This window comes from Marmota marmota, unplaced genomic scaffold (assembly GCF_001458135.2).
Source record: "Marmota marmota marmota unplaced genomic scaffold, marMar, whole genome shotgun sequence".
Taxonomy (NCBI): Eukaryota; Metazoa; Chordata; class Mammalia; order Rodentia; family Sciuridae; genus Marmota; species Marmota marmota.
The window spans coordinates 7,094,797-7,120,056 of record NW_025999991.1 but is presented as its reverse complement, the minus strand read 5'-3'; the positions used below and the strand labels follow the sequence as shown (position 1 = coordinate 7,120,056).

At 36.9% G+C, this 25,260-nt stretch overlaps 1 protein-coding gene across 2 annotated transcripts in view; it reads left to right on the top strand.

Annotated features, from left to right (window-relative positions):
• Positions 1–24,624, top strand: part of Fbxo15 (F-box protein 15) — a 72,033-nt gene extending 47,409 nt beyond the window's left edge. For both annotated transcript variants that reach the window (XM_015499563.2, XM_048806650.1), the window contains exons 9-10: positions 19,395–19,519; positions 24,258–24,624. In XM_015499563.2, the coding sequence (XP_015355049.1) occupies positions 19,395–19,519; positions 24,258–24,527 (395 nt within the window). In that variant the 3' untranslated portion in view covers positions 24,528–24,624. The remainder of the gene's footprint in view (positions 1–19,394; positions 19,520–24,257) is intronic.
• The last annotated feature ends 636 nt before the right edge of the window (positions 24,625–25,260 follow it).

Below are 25,260 nucleotides of genomic sequence, written 5' to 3'. Positions count from 1 at the left end.
CATGGTGTGTTTTCTCCAATTATTTGCTTTTACTCTATGTTGTTTTCTTATAGCCAACCTATAGTTGAGTTTTTATTTTTTGACCCAATTTGACAACCGCTGTCTCTATTGGTATATGTAGACCATTGATATTTAAGGTGATTATTATAGTTGGATTAATGTCTGCTATATTTGTTGTCATTTTCTATTTGTTACCCCCGTTCTTTGTATTTCTTTTTTCTGCCTTCTGCAGTTTTATTTGAATATTAATATGATTCTATTTTCTCTGCTTTCTTAGTATATCAGTTATAGTTCTTTCTTAAATTTTTTTTTAGTTGTTGCCCTGGAATTTGCAATAGACATTGCAAATAACCTTACAATAACAAAATAATTCTAATTTTCCTTCTTGTCTCTTGTATCATTGCTGTCACTCATAACACATATACATAAGCATATATATATGTATGTGTATATATATTATATAGTACATTTGTGTACATATTTGAATATAGTATTTTTTTTTTAGTATTTGAACAAATAAGTTTCAAATGAGAAATGTGGAAAGTTTTATTTTGCCTTCACTTCTCTTTTAGTGCTCTACTTTTCTTTATGTAGATGTGAGTTTCTGACCCATATCATTTTCCTTCTCTCAAAAGGACTTCTTTGAACATTTCTTGCCAGGCAGATCTGGCAGCACATTCTCTGATTTTTCATTTGACTGAGAAAGTCTTTATTTATTCTATTTAACCTTTGAAGGATAATTTCACAGGGCAGAGAATTCTAGCTTGGTGCTTTTTTTTCCCCTTGCAACACATAATACCAAATATTTTACTCTTACTTTCTTCTTACTTTTATGGCTTCTTAGAGAAAATCATATGTAATTTTTCTCTTTATAGACAACATCTTCTTTTACTCAGTCTTCTTTCAAGATTATCTTTGATTTTTTCCTTTTTCTTTGGTATTTATCCTGCTGTTGTTCTCTGGGCTTCCTGTGGTTTGGTGTCTGACATTAATTTGGTGGAAATTCTCAGTCATTATTGTTTCAGATATTTCTTCTATTTTTCCTCCTTTGTGTTTTCATTATGTGTACATTACATCTTTTGTAGTCATACCATATATCACAGTTCTCACATATTCTGTTCTTTTCTTCCCCTAGTCTTTTTTCTCTTGTTTTTCAGTTTTGGAAGTTTACATTGAGAATATAATTAAATTCAGAGAATCTTTACTGAGCTGTGTGTCCAGCCTACTAACAAGAGCCCATGAAGATATTCTTCATTTCTGTTACTGTGTTTAAATCTCTGGAATTTCTTTTACATCTCTCTTACTTCAGTGTCTTGCCTTAGGTTCTTGCATGTTGTCATCCATAGGAGCCCTTGGCATGTTAATCACCATTGTTTTAAGTAACTAGTGTGATGATTCCAGCATCTTTGATATAACTGAGTCTGATTCTGATGCTTTCTTTCTCTTCAAACTGATTTTTGCCTGTTAATATTCCTTGCAATTTTTTCCCTGATAGATGGACATGAAATGCTGGGTAAAAGGAGTCACAATAAATACCTTTAGTAGTGTGGAGATAAAGTTTGTGTATGTAGGTGGGGGCATTCTCTGGTTGTATATTAGGTCCCAGTCTTTTAGTGAGAATGTGCCTCTAACTGTGAACTTAACACATGCTTCTCAGTTTCCCTCCACTACATGGGGATGGCACAAGATGGCTGGAAGGGGCTGGAGTTGGGATTTCTCTTCTTCAAGGTAGGTTAGGGTCTGATAAAATTCCTATGGGTTAGGCTGCATTGGGTTTCTTCTGAAGATAACCCTTGTTAAAAAGAACAAAATGCTCTGGTATATTTCAAAATGGTTCCTTTCCCTTCCTCTCTACGGTAGAATGTGGAATTTTCCCTTCATACCAACTGTGAGAACCAGCTTCAGTACACAAGCTCCTGGAGACTATATAATATAAAGATATGCCTTTACCCTACAGTGGGGTGCCTCTAGAGTTTACCCTTAGACATGTCCACCCTGACCTCCAACAATTTGTCAGTTATTGCTCAGGCTTCCATGGAGGATTGTTTTCTACTAAGTTCTGACTTCCTATATTCTCCTGCCTGTCTTCTCCAGTTTGAGGGTAGAGGTATGCCCTGTGACTTCACTTTTCTTGTGGATCTAACAAGAAATATTGACTTTTCAGTTTGTCAGCTTTTTACTTGTTAAGATGCAGTGGTGACCTATAAACTTCTTATAGTGCTGAACAGAAAGCCAGAAGTCCAAGTGGACTTTTTGAGTTACTATAAAAACACACTTAAAAAACTAAAATTTTTTTTGGTTATAAGATGTGACATTTTAAAATATAATAAATTTATAAAAAAGTAAATAAAAACTGCCCAAAGACAACTATTGTCCATAATTTGGTCTATTTTCAAATATATAATCTTATATTAGTGGACAATATTATATGAATTATGCTGTTCTTTTTCTTCCTAATGTTACATTGGGATCATTTTTCAATGTCACTAAAAAGTCTTAGAACATTTGATTTTGCAAATTTATATGACATTGCATTGTTTAGTTTTATCATGATTTCATGATCCATACTCCTAACATTGGGCATTTAGGTCTCCATTTTTCATGATTATAATACTGTTCTTATGAACATTATTTTGAAAAAATATGTGGTGACTTTGGGGAAGGTGAAAATGACATCTAATTACTTTAAGTTTGCATATGTCTGAATGTTTAAATTTTTTTTTTTTAATTTAAAAAATTATTGACTGTAACAGAGGTTTGATTACTATAGAAACCACATGGAAGTCTGGTTTAGGGATATCTTCCTAGGAACCAACTTCAGTACCATTTCTTAGTATTTGTGTGACTTTGGTCAATCACCATAATGTCCTTGCTTACAAAATGAGAATAACATTAGAACTACCTTCCAAGGGATTAAAAGATTAAAAGGAGGTAATAAACTGAGTCTCAAATATGTATGACACTATGTTGCTATTATCATTGTCTATTTTTATATTTCTTTTCAACTTGAATATTTATGTTGTATTGTATTTGTATTGATTTATTCCATTGTTTTATATGCTTACAAGATTTATATGCATTACATTTATTACAATCTTTTTTTCCACTTTGTCTTTTGCCTTTTTATAAAATTAAATTTAAATTTTTTAATTTTTTTTTTTTTTGGTGCTGGACATCAAACCCATGACCTTGTGTGTACTAGGCAAGTGGTCGGTCTACCACTGAATCATATCCCTGGCCCCTTAATTTAATTTTATATATATTGGTTTGGATTTCTCAAAAGTTTTTAATTTTATGTAAATTACTTTTTAAATATTGTCATATATATATACACACACACGCAAATTATATATACATACGTGTGTGTGTGTGTGTGTTTGTGTGTGTGTATAAGGGGGAAGGCCCTTACTCTCTAAGATCGGGTGAATACTAACCTGTATTTCCTTTAGACTGAGAATTTCTCTTCATTTTTCAAATCTGTATTTTTTTTTAACAAAGTAATTTTTTCATAGCTTTATTTTATTCGTTTATTTTTTATGTGGTGCTGGGGATTGAACCCAGAGCCTCACATGTGCTAGGCAAGTGCTCTACCACTGAGCCACAACCCCAGCCCCTGTGTTTTCTTTTAATTAACATGAAAATTACACAGACTACTAGTTTCCATGCCTATGCCTCTTAGGAGTGTTTCTTTCTGTTGAGAATTAGTGCACCTATCCTCTCCAGGCAAGAAGATATTTCAGACTTTACTTGTTCATTTTGTTCCGAAAGTATACAATCCCTAACTCAATATAAAATAAACTTAGTAATGAAATTCTGTCACTGATTTCTTGATTATTTTTGTGCCTTTGTGCTTACTCACTTGGTCAGATTACACAATATCTTATTTGGATTTTAATCAGATTCATGGTATATTAGTATATGAGTTTGGAAGAATTTGTATATTGTCTTTAGGGTTTTGGTCTATCTTTCCATTTATTGAAGCTTTCCTTTACTCCCCTTAGAAAAGTACCTTTTGCTATTCACTAACACTTCATTTTTGTGTTGCATTTGTGAATAAAGTTTTATGGAGTATATCTGCATTTTGTTAGATTTGCTCTATTTCCTATATAGTTTTTGCAGTATGCTTTCCATTAAAATACTGACTCAGGGCTTACTCAGTAAGACATCATAAAAAATGTTGAGGGGATAAAAAAGTTAAGGGCCTTAAAAACTGCTCTTTTGTACCAAGAGTGGGGTCATTCAGTTCTTCATCAGCTGAACCTGATAAGCCAGAAATTTCTTCTATTCAAGTTTTTATTGTTTGCTTCAGGTATTTTCTGCTTCCATCATGTTATTTTTGTTGTGATTCTAAAAATAGATGACTTTTTTGTTCCCCTCTTTCTGATATTAATTGTTTTCTATGTTTCTAGGTCAGGTTGTACTCTGTAAGCATTTATCATAACAGGTAAAGCATTAGAAACAGTGTTGTCCTTTCAGGGTGGTGATTACCTAAAAAAATTAGAACAGATAACTCATTATAGCAACTTCATTAGTAGTTGTTTGTACATTTTTGTACATCTGGTGACTCATTATGAAAAATAAGCATTACAAATTACTGTTCATGCAGTCAGAGAACCCAGATCTCCATAATTTCATTTAGTGCTTATCAGAACTAAGCTGTGCTTTATCCATGGGTGGGAAAAGTTGCATAATCTCTGAGTCTCAGGGAAAAAGAAAAATGTGGGGATCCATGTTACAAAGTTGTAGGAATTTCAAAATGGCAGTGGTAGAGCCTTACAGCAAGAGGGGGGCCTTCACAACTACACAGGCTGCACCCCTAGCATGGCCCTGCCTACAACACAGGTTGTGCTGAGCAGAAGCCTCAAGATTCTGAAGTCCTTTACAGGAGCCCATATAGCTTCTCTGGTATTCTTGAACTCTGACTTCTATTCAAAATTTGACCTAAATTTTCATTTGTTCTTTCTCTCTTCTGATTAGAATTTTTTTAATCATTCAAAAGGAAGGATGTGTGTTCTTTATTTTGTTATATTTATGTTTTCAAGAATATTGCTTAAATAAGACTTCAGTATTTAGTAAAATATTTAGTAAGGCAATTGTAGAAATAGAATCTCTTACTTAAAATAAGGGAAGGTAAGTCTAGTAAGAAACATGAGGAGTGGATTTTCTAATTTTCCCCTGGTATGAATTTAGTTGGTATCAGGACTCTGGATCTCTAGGATTCTGGGTTTAAAGCTTTTTGTTGGATCATAATCTTCCATCATCTATAATGCCACCTTTCTTACTGCTGGTGAATTGTTTGGATTTCTTATTGCTCTGAGTCTTTGTTCTCTTTCTGGTTTTATTTTTCTGGATATCTAGCCAGATGACACCTTGGCTGTCTCATCCTATATGGCACCACAGAGGTCTTTTCCTTGTCGCCCTGTACCTTCACCCCCACTGATCTAAAACTCCCTTCCGCCTTACTGTTGTTGCTTTTTAAACTTTGAATGCTCATTAGTTTCTTAAGGGAAATCACAAAGGCATGTCCACTGTGGCATTCAACTTATCCTTTCTTCCTACTAAGAAATTTTTAAACCAACTCTTGATATCTTCCTTTTAACGTTTTATGTAAAGGAATTAAAAATACCATTATAACATCTTCCTCTTTTGCTCCTTATTCTCGGACTCACTGTGCTAAGGAGAAAGTGTCACTCAGTTGTGCTTCCTGATCTTCCTCTGGCAGCGCATCTTCACTGTGTCACAAGCTCTTTGTATTCTTGTTTTCTTTTTTTCTCCTATTTCAGAGAAAAAGATGTCCCACTTCTTTCTAAAATGAGCTTTCCAATTTCTGTTCCTAAATATATTTGCTCCTGCCTGCTCTGGGACCTTTATTTAGCCATTTGTCTCTTATCTCTTTCATCATCTCAAATCTATTTTTCCATCAACTCCTTTTCTACTTAAAAAAATATATATTCTTTCTGTGTCAAAAATATTTTAAAAGACAAAGTACTTCTGTATAAGACATTTATTAATTGAAAGTTGTAGAAAACCCAACCTAACTCAAAACTTGGCTTAGCAAAAAGGGGTCATGTTGTTTCAGATTCAGAGGTAGGTCTTTTTTTTCAAGTTTAGTTTTATTCAGGGACTCATCATGCTTGTCCGATGTTGGTCATGGATCTGGATAAGGCTATCTCTATTTTTATCTCCCATCCTGATTCTTCTTGCTACACTTTAATCTTAGTTCCTTTCTTCCTTGCAAGGTAGCACTAACTAGTTCTAGATCTCTTGTTTCATGTCTGAGGTTCTCCTTTCCAAGGCCCCTTGATCTCCTCCCAGGATTTTCATTGCATCTTCTTGGTTCTGGTCAGGCCATGAACTCTTCGTCGAGTCAGTCTTGTAGCTGGGTAAGGAGGATGTTTGATAACTAGGCCTAGCTTCTGTATGTGAAGCATATGACCTGACCTGGGTGTGCTGCTTACAGGAATATTGGAACATACACAACAGGTATCAGAGAGCCCATAACAAATATTCATATATTCTTCTTTTAAACTTCTGTGAAAGGACTAGTCTAGAAAAAAGGACTTGTCTAGAAAAAATGTACCCAAGTGGAGTGGACTGGACTGGACTGGGCTGATAAAAAATTTCTCCAAAGATGTGGAAAACAGAACTGAATCTTGCAGAAATACCAGTTGAAACTCTTAATATAGCAATAGAAAAAGCTACTTTTATACTCAATTGAATTAACTGACAGTGAATTTTTAGAGTCTAAGCACATATTTTATTCTTTTTAAACTCAAATTAATTGTCACCAATATCTGAAAAAATACCATCATATGTATTGCTGGTTAAGTCCTCGTTAATATGAAAATATATAGAGAGACTTCTACTAGGAATATCTCAATCCTTTTGCTTTTACATATATGAGTTATCCTTTTATTCCTGAATTGTAAGAGTTCTTTATATATTCTGGATATCAGTTGTTTGTCAGACATATGTTTTCTTTTTTTAATGGTATCTTCTGATGATCACAAGTTTCTCATTTGATGAAATCTAATTTTATCAATTTTTAATTTTATGAGTATTTTTTTCCTGTCTTAAAGGCTTTTCCTATCCAGGCTACAAAATATTCTCTAGTAGTTTTCTGGCTTTAGCCTTTTTTACTTTTAGATTTCTAATCAGTTCCTAATTAATTTTGTGTAAGGTATGAGGTAAGGGTTGTTTTCTTCCTCTCATGTATTTTGTACCATTTGTGAAAAGACTTTCTTTCTTGATTAAATTATTTTTATGTCTTTGTTAACATCAAAAAGAAGGAAAGATGGCTGAATAGAATAATGGTACATTTTCCAGCCACTCTCTGACTTGGGATTCAAGCAGGAATATGGCTTCTTAGTGAGGTAGGTAACAGGGTATTCACTGAAATTCAGTTGACAGCAAGAAAACCAGAGAAACAGAAATATGCTTTGAGCATAGGACAGGAAGGAGTAGTTTGGAATCATGATGGTGGTGCTAGCAGTACTAGTTTACCACAAAGGGGAACGGTGACACAGGTAGAAGGAGAGAAACAGAGCAAACAGATTTGGCACTGGAGAACTTGTAAACAGAGAGCCAGTCTGATCTTAGCTGACCAGAGGCTGTGCAGCGAGCTGGTGTTTGAAAAGTACTCTGCTTCTTGCATGTAAGTGGGGAACCATCTTGAAGCAGCTACCTTACGGTTTCTTGCTGCAGGAGTCCAATAGATCATAGACAGCATGGCCAGACTATCCCAGCAAGTGCTTGCCTTGGTTTGAGGGTATCCCTGGTGGGTTTGTAACTCAAATGGACACAGAGGATTGTGCCCAGGGGGATTCCAGTTGGGGACATGGAGTGGAGTGCAGCTTGCTTGCTTTTCCTTTGGGTTTGGCAGCTCATGAGACCACGTGGGGAAAGTCCAGAAGCTGATCAGGCAGGCATGATTGCACTTATGGTTTGATCCAAGGAAGACCACATTCATGGGTGATAGAGTGTGTGAGACCTGTGGAGGGTTAGCTGCCCTGCCCTACAAGTGGATTTCTCTGGAGAACCAAGAGATCCAGATGCCTAGCAGAGATTGGCATCTGCCTGGCTCTAGGGTGTGTTGATCTAAACTCTCTGAAGCATTTACCATCCCACAAAGTTCTAATCAGAGCTAAACAGCAGCCAACAGCTGCCAAAATGTCCCATTTAGTACAATACTTCAGCCCTACCTTGGGAGTGCATTGATTTCATCTGTCTGGACAAAACTTCAAGTGTCAGTACTTCCCATTCTATCCTATCTTCCTGATTGGTTAATGGAGATACACACACACACACACACACACATACACACATACACACCCATTTGTTATTTCACCTTATTTTGTCTTTGAAAGGTTAGGGTTATTTGTTTGGTTTTGCTTTTATTTTTGTTTCTCATTATTCTTCCTTCCCTTTCTCCATCTCTAATAGCGAAAATCTGCATTTTCTTTCTCTCTTTAGTTTCTTTTAGTTATGTTTTACTCTACCTCCTTTATAGTCATCACTTGCTAACTCTCGTCTTCTTTTCCTCTCTTTTTTGAATATTTTAAACTTTCTTTATATCTCATTTTTTCTCTTATGAGCTATAATTTTACTATCTTTTAGAACTATTGAATTTGTATAATTCCTGCTACTACCATTAATTTTGTTGAGGTTATTAGTACTATGAATTGAATAATTGACACTTGCTATTTACTTTAATGGTAGATATAGTTCAGGACTATTTATTTTTTGTGGCTGCTGTTAATTGCTGACCCCACCATTCCTCTTTTTGTGGTAATTAGTGTTGTGGATATCACAATAGACAATGGGCATTTTAATGCTATGTATCATTTTCTGCTCTTCTTGCTTTTGTTTGTTTCCCATTTTTTCAAGAAGGGCTGGAAAGAGACTGGGACACTGAGTTCACTGGTAAGAGATTCTACTGCTGAGCCATACCCAAAACTCAGCCAAGTGACAATTCATCTTGTTCTGCACACAAACTAACCCTGTTCAAGCATCAAAAATATTTAATATGTAGAAGAGGGAGTGCAAAAACCCCAAACCAGTGACAAAGCCCCAGGTAGGAAGCACTGTGGGGCAGGTACCTTGAGTCCCACTCTTGGACATTTGCTCCTACAGCAAAAAGAGAGAGATTCCAAGACAGTGCTTCAGAGATCCCACAGTATTGCAGTTTTCAAAGAGGGAATTATATCAATAGTTCTGCAGTGGCAAACTGAGAGCCATTGGTGGTTGAAGATAGCTTAAATTATACTGAACATAGGCATTAAAGCTTAGATATGCCAAGAACACAGAACTTGTTACAAAAGAAATAACTACACACCAAAGGACACCCTTAGAAAAGAGAAAGAGGAATCCCTCTGAACAGATGTGAAAACCTAAAACATCTGAAAGCATGAGGAAACAGGCAAACACGTCTCCACTCAAAATTTACAGTTCCCCAGCAATAGACTATAGATATGGAAAGAGATGAAATTCCAGAGAAAGGCTACAAAGATGGATTTTAAAATAATCATGAGCTAAAAGAAAAGTTAAAGAACAAATTAAGCAAATATAAGCAGTGAAAGACATTTCATTACTGGTAGAGTCTGAAAACAATCAGAACTCCTGAAAATGAAAGACAAAATAGATTAAATTAAAAATTAACTTGAAATTATCATAAACAGATTATTATAATTACATAGAAAAAATAACTTCAGGCCTCAAATATAGGGTATCTAAGTTTGAATGCTCAATATTCAATAAGGTTAGAAATATAAGAGCATGATCAGCATAGATAAAACTCTGGGACAACATTGAGGTCAAGCTTAAGAGTCATTGAGATAGAAAAGGGCACAAAGATGCAGGCTAATGGCATTAAGAACCTTTTCAGTGAAATAACAGAAAAAATTCCAAACCTTAGGAATGAGATGGACATTCAGATACGGAAAACATATAGAATTCCAAATAGATAAGATCAAACAAGAACCTTTCTAAGATACATCATAATCAAAATGCCTAACATAGAGATTAGATTATTAAAATCCACAAGAGAAAAGCATCAAGTCACATTTTGTGGTGTTTTAGTCAGCTTTTTCACCACTGTGACTTAAAGACCCGACCAGAACAATTGTAGAGCAGGAAAAGTTTATTTGAGGGCTCACAGTTTCAGAGGTCTTAGTCCATAGAAGGCCGGGTCCGTTCCTCAGGGCTGAGGTGAGGCAGAACATCATGGCAGAAGAGTGTGGTAGATGGAAGAAGCTCACATGATGATGAGAAAGTAGAGGGAGACTCCACTCACTAGAAACAAAATATATACTGCATAGCCAGGCCCCCCAGTGAACCACTTCGTCCTGCCACATCCCACCTGCCTCCAGTTACCACTCAGTTAATCCCATCTGGGATTAATTAACTGATTATGTTAAGGCTATAACCCAGTCAGTTTTCCTCCTTGCATCATCTCACATGCAAGCTTTTGGGGGATACCTCACATCCAAACCATAACAAGTGGTAAATCAGTAAGGCTTACTTCTGAATTGTCAGCTTAGATACTAAAATACAGAAGGACTTGGCATAAGATAATCCAAGCTCTGCATGAAAGCAATTGCCAAGATTGTTATATCCAGCAAAGCCATCATCCAGAACTGAAAAAAAAATAAAAACTTTCCAGGATAAACCAAAAGAATTCATGATCACTAAGCCAGGACTATAGAAAATACTTAAAGAAATACCACACACCAGAGAAACTCAAAAATATACTCCAGGACTGGGGCTATAGCTCAGTGGTTGAGCACCTGCCTTGTACGTGTGAGGTACTGGGTTTGATTCTCAGCACCACATAAAAATAAATAAAAAATAAAGATATTGTGTCCATATACAACTTAAAAAAATATTTGAAAAATGTACCCCAGATCCTCAAATGGATGAAGCTCACTACCCGAGCCATTAAGCAGCTGAAAATTAATACCAAATCAAATATATGGAACAAAAATAGCAGAAAATAATAAACATCTCTCCGTCATAACTCTGAAAGTAAATGTTCTCACCTCTCCAATTAAAAAATATAAACTGGCAAAGTGGATTAAAAAACAAGATCCAACTATATATACTATTTGCAAGAGACTCATCTTATAGGCAAAGATATCCACAAGCTGAAAGTAAAAGGGTGGAAAAAATATTCCATGCAAAGGGAGTCTGAAAATCAGCAGGACTAGCTATTGTCATATCCATAGAAGCAGATTTCAAGTGAAACGTAATCAAGAGAGACAATAAAGATTGCTACATAGTGGTAAAAGGAATAATCCAGCAAGAAGTTATAATGATAGTAAATATTTGTGACCCAAATGTTGGTGTACCTGATTATGTAAGACAAACATAATGGCATCAGTCCCAGTTAGACCCCAGTAAAGTAATACTGGGCAATGTCAACATATCCCTCATACTAGTAAGTCATAATAAAGACACTGCTGACATGAATAATACTATAACTCAAAAGGACCTAACAGAAATCCTTAGACTATTTAATTAAATAGTAGCAAGATTCACATTCTTCTCAGCAGCTCATGGAAATTTTGCCAAAGTAGATCATATCTTAGGCCACAAAGCAAGTCTTTCCAAATACAAAAACAAAAGAAGAAACCAAAACCCCTTAAAACAATATAATCCCTTGCACCTTATTAGATCATAATGAAATGAAATTAGAAATAAACAGCAAGAAAAAATTATAAAAACCAAATAAAAACATGGAGATTGAGCAGTACCATGTTAAACAAAGAATTGATCATAGAAGAAATGAAAAATTTTAAATATTTCTAGAATCAAATAAGAATAATGATAAAATGTATTAGAATCTCTGGGACATTATGAAGGCAGTTCTAAGAGAAAATTTTATAGCATTGAGCACCCACATTAAAAAAATAAAAGAAGAAGAACAGATTCCAAGTAATCTAATGCTATAAGTCAGGGCCCTAGAAAAGCTAGAATAAACCAATCCCCAAACCATAGAAGACAGAAAATAATTAAGGTCACAGTAGAAAATAATAAAATAGAGAATAAAAAATGTAAAGAATGAATGCCAGCAAAGATTGGTTGTTTGAAGAGATTAAACTAAATTGATAAACCCTTCACCAAAATAACCAAAGGATAGAAGACCCAAATCAAGCTTAGAGATGAAAAGGGAGATATCACCACAGACATTTCTGATATACAGTGGATCATTAGGGACTACTTTGAAAACTTGAATTTTAATATATTGGAAAATCTAGGAGATAGACAAATTTCTAGACACATACTAACTGCCCAAATTGAACCAAGAGAATATAGAAAACCTATAGCCAATAGCAAGCAATGGGATTGAAGCAGTAATAAAAAGCCTTCCAACAAAGAAAAGCTTGTACCAGATGGATTCTCAGCTGAGTTCTACCCAATCTTTAAAGGATAATGAATTTCAGCTCTCACTAGTTATTTCATGAAATAGAAAGGAACACCCCCAAATTCATTCTATGAAGACAGTATCATCCTCATACCAAAACCAGATAAAGACACATCAAGGAAAGAAACTACTGACAATTACCCCTGATTAACTTAGATGCAAAAAGTCCTCAATAAAAAATTAGCAATCCATATTCAAAAGCACAATTGATCAAGTTAGATTCATTTCAGGGGTACAAGGTTGGTTCATCACATGCAAAGCAATAAATGTGTTTTATCACATAAGTAGAATCAAGGTCAGAAATCACATGTTCATCTCAATAGATGCTGAAAAAGCTTTTCAAAAAATCTAGCACCTCTAATGTTAGAAAATAAACACTGAAGAAAATAGGGATAGAAAGAACGTACTTAAACATTATAAAGGCTATGTATAGCAAACCCACAGTCAAGGTCATTGTGAACAGAGAAAAATTGAAAGCATTTCCTCTAAAATCAGGAACAAGATAAAAATGTCTATTCTCACCACGCCTATTCAATATAGTTCTTGAAACTCTAGCCAAAAGGAATTGGGAAATGAAAGGAAATTAAAGGGATACAAATAGGAAAAGAAGTCATCGAACTATCTCTGTTTGCTGATGAATGGTCCTAAACTTAAATGACCCATGATAAACAAATTCAGGAAGGTTGCAAGATACAAAAGTTTCAACATAGAAAATTCAATAGCTTTCCTATTGAATGAATTTGATGAGATCAAGAAAACTATTTCATTTATAATAACCTCAATGAAAAGTAAAGTTTTGGGAATAAATCAAACTAAGGGGGTAAAAGACCTCTACGATGAAAATTATAGAATACTGAAAACACTGAAAAAAGAAATTGAAGAAGACCTTAGAAAATGAAAAGACCCCTTCCCCCATTCATGGACAGGCAGAATTCATAGTGTCAAATGCCCATATTACTAAAAGCAATATACAGATTCAGTGCAATCTGGGGATGCACTGAATGGGGATCAAAATACCAATGACCTTGTTTATAGAACTAGAAAAAAACAGTCCTGAAATTCATATGGAAGAATAAAAGACCCAGATAGCCAAGGCAGTAAGAGTGATGATGAAGGCATGACAGTACATAATCAAATTATACTACAGAGCTAGAGTAATAAAACCAACAAGGTATTGGCATAAAAACAGATATGAAGACCCGTGGAATGGAATAGAAGACATAGAGATAAATCCACATAAATTCACTCATCTGTTCCTTGACTGAAGTGTTAAAAACATAGTTGGAGAAAAAATAACCTTTTTAACAACTGGTGCTTGGAAGAACAGAATATCCTTACATAGAAGAATGAAACTAGACCCTTCTCTCTCACCCTGCACAAAAATCAACTCGAAGTGGATCAAAGACCTAGGAATTAGACCAGAAACAATGAACCTGATAGATAAAACATAGGGTCAATAATCCAATATATGGGAGCAGGCACTGACCTCCTTAATAAGATTCCTAAATCTCAACAAATAAAACCATGAATCAATAAGTGGATGGAAACAAATTAATGCATCTATGCAAGAAAGGAAACAAGAATGAGAGAAAATCTTTGACAGCTATTCTTCTGACAGGGGATTAATATCCAGAATATATACTCAAAAAAACTGAAGACCAGAAAAACTAATAACCTAATTAATAAATGGACAAAAGATGTAAAGACATTTCTCAAAAGAAGAAATACAAATGGACATCAAATATATGAAAAAATGGTCAATATCCTTAGCAATTAGGGAAATGCCAATCAAAACTATATTGAGATTTTATCTCATTCTAGTTAGAATGGCAGTCATCAAGAATATAAACAAAATAATTGCTGGAGAGGATGGGGAAAGTGGTATACTTATACATTTTTGTTGGGAACTCAGATTAGTACAACCTCTTTGCAAAGCAATATGGAGATTCCTCAAAAGACTAGAAATGGTATTTATCAAAAACATCTAAAGTCAGCATACTGTAGTGACACATGCATAATAATGCAATTTATAATAGTCAATTTATGGATCCAATCTAGTTGTCCATCAGCAGATGGATGGATAAAGAAAATGTGGTGTATGTATGTATGTATATATATATGTGTGTGTGTGTGTGTGTGTGTGTGTGTGTATATATATATATATATATATATATATACATACATACATACATACATACATACATACACACACACACACAATGAAGTTTTACTTAGAAAGAAAAATTGTAATTATGTCATTTGTAGGTAAATGAATTGAATTGGAGAACATCATCGGTAAATGAAATAAGCCAGACTCAAAAAGTAAAAGGGCCAATGTTTCCTGTTTGTATACAGAAGCTAGAGAGAGAAAAGAATATATATATATATATATATATATATATATATATATANTTAGTAATATGGGCATTTGACACTATGAATTCTGCCTGTCCATGAATGGGGGAAGGGGTCTTTTCATTTTCTAAGGTCTTCTTCAATTTCTTTTTTCAGTGTTTTCAGTATTCTATAATTTTCATATATATATATTCTTTTTTCAGTGTGATTGCATTGAATCTATAGGTAGTTTGGGTAAATAGATACTATATACACACACACATATACATACATATATGTGTGTATGAGTGTGTGTGTGTGTGTGTGTGTGTGTGTGTGTGTATATATATATATATATATATATCATAAAAATAGAAGACAGACCAATAGTATAGAGGAAGGGGATTCAGAAGGAGGGAAGGTCATCAGGAAGTAGTTGTAGACATAACATAATTTGAATCATATATATTATAATGCATTAATTAAAATAATAATAGAAGATCAGTATAGTAGAGTCAGTGGAGTAGGGGAGGGAGTAGGGAAGAAAAAGAGAAAGTACTGGCAATGAGATTTATCAAATTATGTGTGAATATAGCATAATGAATCCCACTATTATGTACAATTGTAATGTGCCAATAAAACATCAATTGCTTATAAAAGTGGTTCTGTTTCTGGACATGTATTCTATTGATCCATTTATATGTCTTTTGAATCAGTTCTGCACTGTCTTGATTGCTGGAGCTCTATTGTAAGTGTTGAAGTCCCTTTTCTTTTTTCCATGATAGTTTTGAGTATTTTAGGTCCTTAGCATTTCTATGTGGATTTTAGAATTATCTTGTTATTTTAAATTATTTATAAGTATTATTTATACAGTGTTTATGAAAATGATTACTAGAATTATGATTGTGATTGCATTGAATCTATAGGTAGATTGGGTGAATAGATACTATATATACACATACACACATATACATACATATATATGTGTGTATGAGTGTGTGTGTGTGTGTGTGTATATATATATATCACAAAAATAGAAGACAGACCAATAGTATAGTATATACCAATAGTATATTTGGGTAAATAGATACCTTAACATTACTCGGTCTTGAATCCATGAACTTGGTTATCTCTACCTGTTTGACAGTGGACTTGGCCCTGTAGATTGATTTCTTGTTCTAATAATGCACATAAGGTACTTCACATGCAGCCTGGCATAATAAGCTTCCTTGTAATGTTTATATCTTACTAGTTCCACTACTTCTCACAAAGCTTTCTCAGATGCTCTCTATTTGTATGCCTATTTTATGAAGCTTGCAAGTTGACCTTGGTTATAGAGCTAGTATATGGCCAGGCATTGTTCAGAATCGTGTCCTTATCATTCTTATATGTGCATTGATACTGGACGCCAGCATGGTGAGCCTTTAGTTTTATTTGGTGCATTGGGGAATGGTCTAATGTACCTACAGGTTTCAGTTGGAGTCTCCTACAGTAAAATTTATCTTGAGTGGTTTAAAGAGTACAGAAATGTAGTGTGGATATAGGAGCCCAGTGTCTTTCCAGGAGCACAGATGGAACATTTGCACCTGAGGTACACACTCGGTGGCTTCTCTCCAGAAAACATCACCTATTAGTGCATTTATTCTAGAGCTCTGCCTCTGCTAGCCCCAAGGAATAGGGCTTTTCTGCACTGCATTTTCCATAAAATGGCTTTTCCCATCCTCTGCTCACTTCTGACCTCAGGTATGCAGGGCCATTGTTTTAGTCAGTCTTATTTGCCACTGTGACCAAAAGACCTGATAAGAACAATTTTAGAAGAGGAAAAGTTTATTTGGTGCTCATAGTTTCAGAGGTCTTGGTCTCTAGAGGGCAGACTCTGCTGCACTGGGCCTAAGGGGAGGCAGAACATCATGGTAGAAGAGTGTGGAGGAGGAGAGCAGCTTGGGTCATGCCAGCCAGGAAGCAGAGATGGTCTAGCTCATCAGGAACAAAATATATACCCCTAAGGTACATCCCTAAATGACCCACTTCCTCCAGCCACACCCTACCTTCCGCTAGTTACCACCAAGTTAATCTCTGTCAGCAGTTTAATGCACTGATTACATTAAGACACTCATAACCCAATCATTTCACCTCTGAACTTTCCTATATTTTTTCACAAATGAGGTTTTAGGAAACATCTAATGTCTAAACCATAATATGTATGCTTGTCTCATCAAGGGGCAATCAAGGCACTCATTACCTAGCTAAATGGAGGGTTGAGAATGGGAAATGGTGAGTGTGAGACTCACAGATTGAAAAATTGTCAAAAGTTTGAGGGAGCCATAAACGATCCCCCAGTGAATCTTGTTTTGATAATTTATGGGTAGGGTTTTCTCTATTGGCAGTAATATGTAAACAAAGCATCATGAGAATTTGAATTACCCTTATAAATTCTTTTTTTTTAGAGAGAGAGAGAGAGAGAGAGAGAGAGAGAGAGAATTTTAATATTTATTTTTTAGTTCTCGGTGGACACAACATCTTTGTTTGTATGTGGTGCTGAGGATCGAACCTGGGCTGCACGCATGCCAGGCGAGCACGCTACTGCTTGAGCCACATCCCCAGCCCCCCTTATAAATTCTTAGCTAGTATAAAAACCAGTAGGTAAGTCTGTTTGTCCCTTTTTGTATGTGTTAATCTTTTAGACAACAAAACAGTTGTGCTTCTGCTATTTATTAGTGGGAGGACTTTCAACAAATCATTGTTAACCTTTGTCCATCAGTTTTCTCATCTATGAATTCAGAAAACTATAAAACATAATTACTAGCATTATTTTTTAAGTAATATTTCAAAGCATTTTTTTAAGCTACTGTATGTAAAATGCTGAATTCAGTGGTAGGCAACAAGTACTCTAAGTGCCACCTGTGTGTACACACACTTTGACCCACACATTTCCTGTGTGGGCTGTTGAAATGCAGACAGAGCTGAACCTTTTCTGTAGGATAGATGTAAGTGGGCGTGAAGGACTGGCAAAAAGAGCATGGACCTTTGAAGCCACCGCAGCATCATGATTGTTTTGAAATGGTAGGATATCTGGTAATAACAAATAACAGCAGGTTTGCCTCCTGCAGGGATTTTGTGTGTATTAGCTCAGACAGTTGCCATTGAGATGTTATTGGTTGTTGAATCGGGAGTGCATTTTCTCTGGTGTGCTGAGGATGAGTCACATGGAAATGGACTCGTGGTTTTCTGTATGGCTCTGCTACTTACTGCTAGCACACAGGCCTGCCCTTGCCATGCCAGTCGGAGGCCTCTCTTGCTTTGCTTATAGCTGTGCAGTAGTGCACAGCAGAGCAGTCACATCTGGTCCATTCAGAATGTCATTTCCGAAGCTTTGCTTTTCACAGACTTCGCCTGCTTCTGTCCAGCCCTGCGAATGACAGTAGAGCTGTTTGGGAAGGGACAGTGTTGTTTGGCATTCGATCCTGTACCTAGAGACAGTGGAGAAAGAAGCTGCACAGTTTTTGTTAATTACCCAACAACAGGGAGGGAAGTGTGGGCTGCCACCATAGTTGGGGCAGAGATGAGACTCTCAGAAGCCAGCAGAGAGAATACCTAGGTGAAGAGTGCCCCTCCCCAGGACATGGGATGCCTGCCTCTGGTGGCATCTTCCACTTAAGGTACATTGTTTATTATAGAGGAGGGCCCTGCAAAACATTGGTTTTACCTTTGGCTGTGCTTCAGTTATAGGAGACAGTATAGAATTTGTGTAACAGGGCATTGGTCCCAAGACAACTTGGCTTTAGTTGTATTTTGTCTTATGAAATAACTAAACCTAGGGCCGAAGAACATTTGCTCTTCTGTTTTTCCCATGTGCTTTGCCTTCTGAATTGTGCTTCATCTTATTCAGGTGTTGTATCATCTTGCTACTGTGTTACTGTGCTTAATGGTTGCTCTTCATGGTGTGTTCAGTGGATCTGTGAAGCTCATCCTTACATGAGCTGGGCGATGCTGCCAGCTATCCCCAAGCAAAGAGGCCAAGGAGAGCGGAACATGGGTATTGTTTGCTTCAGTGATGGAGTTGCTAGTGTCCAGCTTTGAGCTAGTTAGGAGCCCAGGCAAGGTTTGGCCTTGCACTTTAGTAAGCATGTGCAAGGACTTGTACTCATTTGTGAGCATGTGCAAAGATGTTCATTTTGAATGCTGTTCTTCTTCCTTTCCCTCCTGTTTATCTGCTCTCTATACTCTCCTTTCTCAGGGCAGTGTTCTCCTTGTTCCCTCTCATTTTATGGTCTTTCTTTGCCTCTTCTGTATTTGCTTCCTTAAGCTTCATATTTCTGGTTTTCTGTTTCCATTACTATTGCATTGACCAAGTGATAAGAGCCTTAATCAAGACAAAGGCTCTTCACGTAGTCTTTTCATTAGAGACAAGGTACATGTCCTGACTCACCTTCAACATCCCTTTCTCCTTTTCTAGGAATACACATTAATTTTCTCTAAGGCTCTAGTCTCAGTTCAGGGCCAGGATTTGCTGTTCAGATGTCCTTGGGTAAATCTAGAACTTAACATGATAAGTATCCCTATGGACCTGCCAACCTGAAGACTCTTGATTTGTTGTCCTGCCTTAATATAGTAACTAACAATCTTAAATTATTTTCAGGATGCATCGAAGATGGATATGTGAAGCTGGTTGTGATAAATTTTAAAAATAACAGAGAACACCTACCTCTTATTGGAAAAGTTGGCCTTGCTTGGAGAACTAATATTTTTGATGGCTTTATAAAGGTAAAAAAACAAACAACAACAACAAAAAACCAGTTGCTTCCTTTTCTTCGTATCATGGTTTCTGCATAACAAAACGAGGGTGTTGATATATATCTATGATGCTTCCTTTAAAGTGTTAGACTTTTTATTCTGGTTTACATGAGTTGGGCAGTGTTGCCAGCTATCCCCAAGCAAAGAGGCCAAGGAGAGTGGAACATGGGTATTGTTTGCTTCAGTGATAGAGTTGCTAGTGTCCAGCTAGTGTCCTTGTAGATCTGTGGGCATTCCCTAAGCCAGTGACAATCACTTGATTCCTCCATCAAGTTCTTATCAAGCACCTTTTGCTCTTCATGGTGTGTGTAGTTAGACTAGAGCAGTGTTTGGGTTGAGCTGACCGCACTCTCCACTTTCTGAAAACCTGTCTGTTCTGCAGAGAGAGAGAGCAGAGCTGAAAGTTGGACCAGGAAAATAGTATTTGCTCAAAATGTCATCATCATTCCTACATGAATTTAAAGTTTTCTGCAGTTATAAATTCTTATTCCAGGATACAGGTGTCTTTTTGATAGTTACATAAAAAATTAACCACTTGGATGGGAGTTGATTTAGTGTTGGAAATTGGTAGGGAAGGATGGAAGGATGTAGGAGGAAGGAGACGGTATTTGACACAATGAAATGTTTTACTCATCCTATTTATCTAGAAGCGCACATTTAAAATTTGGTAAACATTATGTTTATCACACATAAAAGAATGTTGTTTCTTGTCTTTAAGAGCATAAACCTAACTTTTTATTTTCCTCTGTTAGCCTTAGAGGGGGCCTAAAATAAAAATGTGTACTAAGATAAAATATTAGAATCAAAATTTACCTTGTGGACTAAGAAAGGCTGAATATAAATATGACTTCTGTAAAGGGCCAGCATAATCTTTAAAAATAATTTGTTATGTGTTTTCTGGAAGTTTAGAACAAGATGAAAGCTGTCATTTAGTCTCACTAAGGGACAAAGGGAAATATAGTAATTATGCTAAGAAGCAAAGCTTTATTCCAGCTCTATTATTAAAACAACATCTCTAATGGAGCTGTATGCAAGGCCAACTAGACCCTAAGTAGCACTTCAGCAGCAAGTGTACTCATGTACTCCTCACAGCAGTTCTCACAGAGGCTGAGGCCCTTCAGTGAGCTCTGGGCAGAGGTGCTGGCTGCTGTGGATTTTCCAAGGCACTCAGGCTTCTGGCACAGCAGCTTGATCTGGAAACAGGATTCTGAGTTCCTGAAGTAGCCAGTGGACTGCCTGGCTCTGGATAGTTCCCCTATAAATTCCTTCTCTTGGATGAACTTTGGGAGAAGAAAGGAGGACGATAGCTCAAAAGTCTGTGCCTTCTTCTAGGCTGGAGGGGGCATGGTCAATCTGCATTTGCCATTTATATATGGGGTCACTACTAAGACTAAGCTATCCTTGTTCCCAAAGAAGGAAGTCAAGTGAATGATGTGTTCCTTGTGTTTGCCATGCAGCTTAGGCATAGGAATAATGAATTAATAAAGTAGATTTGAGAAGTTGCTCTCAAGGAGCTAAAGCCTTTATTTTTAAACAAGAACATAAGATATAAAGTGTTTTTAGGTATACGTAGCTATTAAAAACAGAAGTAAAAAAAATTGCTTCTGAAAACTGCCTCTGGAAAGGAGCCTTCTAACACTTAAAATGCCCATCTGAGCAAATACTGGTAAGAAAGTGTGTCACCCAACTGATTATGGTGCTAAGGACAAAAAAATAAAAAACAAAAATAATGTAGATGATAGAGGATATGTTGCCTTGTTACATTGCTTATTTGAAGTGACATGTCCTGGCAAGGGTCCTGATCCTCTGGACTTCACTGTTACCATATGAAAATTCTTCTCTAGAGCTTGGAGTGAGTTCGAAAGCGTGGTGGCTGCTATCACCTGCTGGGATGGTGGAGATGCCAGTGAGAAACATCTTGAGTTGGGGTCAGCATTAAAAACAGTATAAGCAGATCAGTTTTTTCCTTTTAAATAAGTCAGATTTGATATATTTTTTTTTCCTCCTGGGGATTGAACCCAGGAGTGCTCAACCACTGAGCCACATCCCCAATTTTTTTTTTTTTTATTATTTATTTTGAGACAGGGTCTCACTAACTTGCTTAAGGCCTTTCTATGTTGCAGAGGCTGGCCTTGAACTTGAGATCCTCCTACTTTAGCCTTCTGAGTCACTGGGATTATAGGCCCACACCACCAGCTAAAAATGCATTTCAAAGATGCTTACAATGGCTGAATGTCAGTAACCAATCCACATACGACAGTTACTATATGAGCAGTTACCACACTATTTTACAAAGACACTTTAGATGTCCAAGTTCCCTATAAAGGGTGCCCTGCTGCAGTCATCAGTGTGATATACCATACAGCACTCCCCTGTTCTGTTTACTCTCAGTTCCTATCAGGATTTCTGACGAATTTTCTTTTGGTAAGCTTTTCTTGTATGTCTACCTTTCCTTGTCTTTCATGCTTTGGTATTTTTTGATGTTATTTTAATGTTACTTATAAATCTACATAGAGTTTGACATAAGTTTTAACTTAAACTGTCATTCTGCTTTATGCATGAAGAGTTGAAGTCAGTAGAGCCTGCCATGGGAAGATCCTGGGTCCTGCATGTTGTGGGTGGTCATGCCCCATAAGAAGGGTGCTCTGGCTACTTTGATGAGAAGTGTTGCATCTGGCTGCATAGGTTCTGCTGCAAGCTGTTGGTGCCATGAAAGAGCAGGGCATTCCCACATGGACGGGTCTGCCAGACACTCGATTTTGACCCTGTTATGAGAATAGGAGCTAATGTGAGTCCTGCCTGGCAACTCTGGAGTCTGCCCTTCCTGGGCCTGGTCATACAGACTGGTCCTCAGTACAACCACTGTGTCATATTCTTTCAGCCTTTGTGCATGTGCTCTTCCCTTTTCTTTCTCCTTTTTGCAGAATGAACTCTTTTCAGCCTTATGACAGGGCTTACTTATCATTCATTTGCTAATTCATCAGCAAATATTTATTGGCCACAAAGGGCTAGACTGACCTAGGTGCTCAGGCATGTGAGATGAGTCCAAAAAACAACAAAACCACCACATTAAAACAACATAAAAAAACTGTCTTCCATTGAGCTTATGGCCTGTGGAGATAGGAGTGTCAGGGAGACTTCCCCAAGGAACTAGTGTCTACTCTGAGTTCTGAAGGCTGAGACATACCAAGGGTTGGGGAGAGAGTTTAGGCATGCCCTTTGTGGGGGTGGGGTGGGGGGTGGGGGCATAGAGAGTTTGGTGCTGGGATAATAAGGAAGTGCCTTTTTGGAAATTGGTAGGGAAGGATGGAAGGATGTAGGAGGAAGGAGAAGGTATTTGCCACACAGTGGTGGTTATCTGCCAAGGCACCTTGAATAGGGTGCTGAGGGACAAGGGAGGGATGAGTGAGTGAGCCCCCAAAGCAGCACAGCAGGATCCACATGTGACACTGAGCATGGTTTGGAATAGCTTTTCACTCAGATCCAAAGAGAAAGAGAGAAATAATGGAGTTCATCCAGGGCTGGAGTTTGGCTAAACCTGCTCTCAGGTATGATGAAAGAGAGGCAAAGGAAGTATTCATCATCAGTTCAGAGAAGGACAGGGAGGTCTAAAGTAGGTGAGAAGAGACTGAGAGGGCAGGGGGTGAGGATGCATGTACTGTGCTCTCAAGTCATTTTACATTTCCACTGTGATCCACATACATGTGAATATACATATTCATGGGTCATTAAAACAAAAATTCATAAGATAATACTTATGCTTATTATGTATGATGCTTGTTGAAGTTTGCTGTTTTATTATATTTTGACATTTAGTTGTGCCCCCACTAAATGTAATTCAGGATGCACGAATTAGTTGTGATTTTCAGTGTGAAAATTCTAGGTGAATCTGAAGGATAGCCATGATGGGAGTGGTTGTGAATAAGTTGAAAGGTAAAGAGACAGAAACGGTGTTGATCTTGAAGGAGAACACTTAGGGGAATGATTTGTTTAAAGGTAAAACCCTGGAAAGGAATGACTGAGGTGAAGTGGAGAGCAGACCATAGACGTCATGTGGTGCAGGAATTGAGAGTACCAAGACCCTGTGGGTATTGGAATCCCTCAGGGGATAGTGAAACCTGGGAACAAGTGAGCGGAGAAAGAGACACAGAGGCAACAGAGGGCCTGCCTTGCAGTGAGAGGGATGAGCATGGGGTTGGTTATGACTGAGTCCGGGTGAAGCAAGCGTGGAAGCGCTGGAAGTTCAGAGCCTCAAAGAGCAGGGGTTGTTACAGGAGAGGAGGCCACCGTCTATAGGTGTCATCGAGACACTGGAGGAATCACTGCTACTCTCCAGGGCAGCGTGGCCCCATGCTCTTGGAAGCACTTCACAACCATCTGTGTCCTCTGTGTGATGTCTGTTGCCTCTAGATGGTGAGACTGTGTGGACAGGGGCAGCGTTTGTGCTGCATCTCTCAGGCTCTGGCACTAAAGTTCTGTACCATATCAGAAGATCCCCAGGCCTCCCCTTCTGTGTTGGAATGAGTGTGAATGTTAAATGATGAGGCAGGAAATACTAATTATGGTTTAGGCCACAAAATGCCAGTGATAGTCTTCCAATTTTGATGTCACATGCAGGATTTCCAGTCAGTTTTACATAGAGTCACAATCTCCGTGAAAATTGCGTCTAATAGGCCATTTTATTTCCATAAATCTTGTTTATTTTTAGAGTTGTTCTATAGTGGACATAACACTATTGGATGAACACAGGAAGCCCTTTTGGTGCTTGAGTTCTCCAGTTTGCATGAGATCTGCTGCCTGCCCCTCAGATGGTCCCAATTTCTTGGGACAGACATACTATGTGGACTACATGGATACAGAAGGAAGAGTGCATGCGGAGCTGGTGTGGATTGAAGAGACTGAAGAATACTTCATTGTCAGCCTGGTTCTTTACCTCAGTGTGGCAAAAATAAACCATTGGTTTGGGACAGAATATTAAGAATTGACAGTAGGCGACAAAGTGTGGTGTGCTGTTTATTTTTGACTAACAAATTTGTTCCTGGTATTAGAAGTTAAAATAAAGCATATTGTAGTAATCTGGTGGCTTCTTACTTTACATTAGAAAGTATGATTCGTGGGTCATTTTAAGTTAATATTTAGAAGTTGAATTAAAATTTAAAAATAAAAACAGCATGTCCCAGGGCTGGGGTAGTGGCTCAGTGGTAGAGGCTTCCCTAGCATGTGTGAGGCATTGGGTTCAATTCTTAGCATGCATTTAAATAAATAAAACAAAGGTCAATTGACAACTAAAAAGTCTTAAAAAACAAAACAAAACAGCATATCCCAATGAAAATTCACTTAAAACAAAAAGGGAAAATGATATTTACTTTTCTTATGCCCTTATTAAAAAAAATTACTTATGCCCTTATTTAAAAAAAATTAAGTAAGTCTACCTAATCTACTTGTGTGCTGGGTAGCTTAATCTTTGTATTTTCTTAATTGGTAAGAAGCCCAAATGAGAATATATATTTAAATATAAACTTCATGGTATTCATTAGAATTAGACAGTGCTATGTTTTACAGCTCAACAGCCATTTTGTTATTTAATAAAACAAAGTAAATAAATGTGGCAAATCCAAGAAGTAAGATGTATCTGAGATCATTAGAAGAAATACAAATTAAAAGAATAGTTTCTGGGCTGGGGCTATAGCTCAGTGGTACAGTGCCTGCCT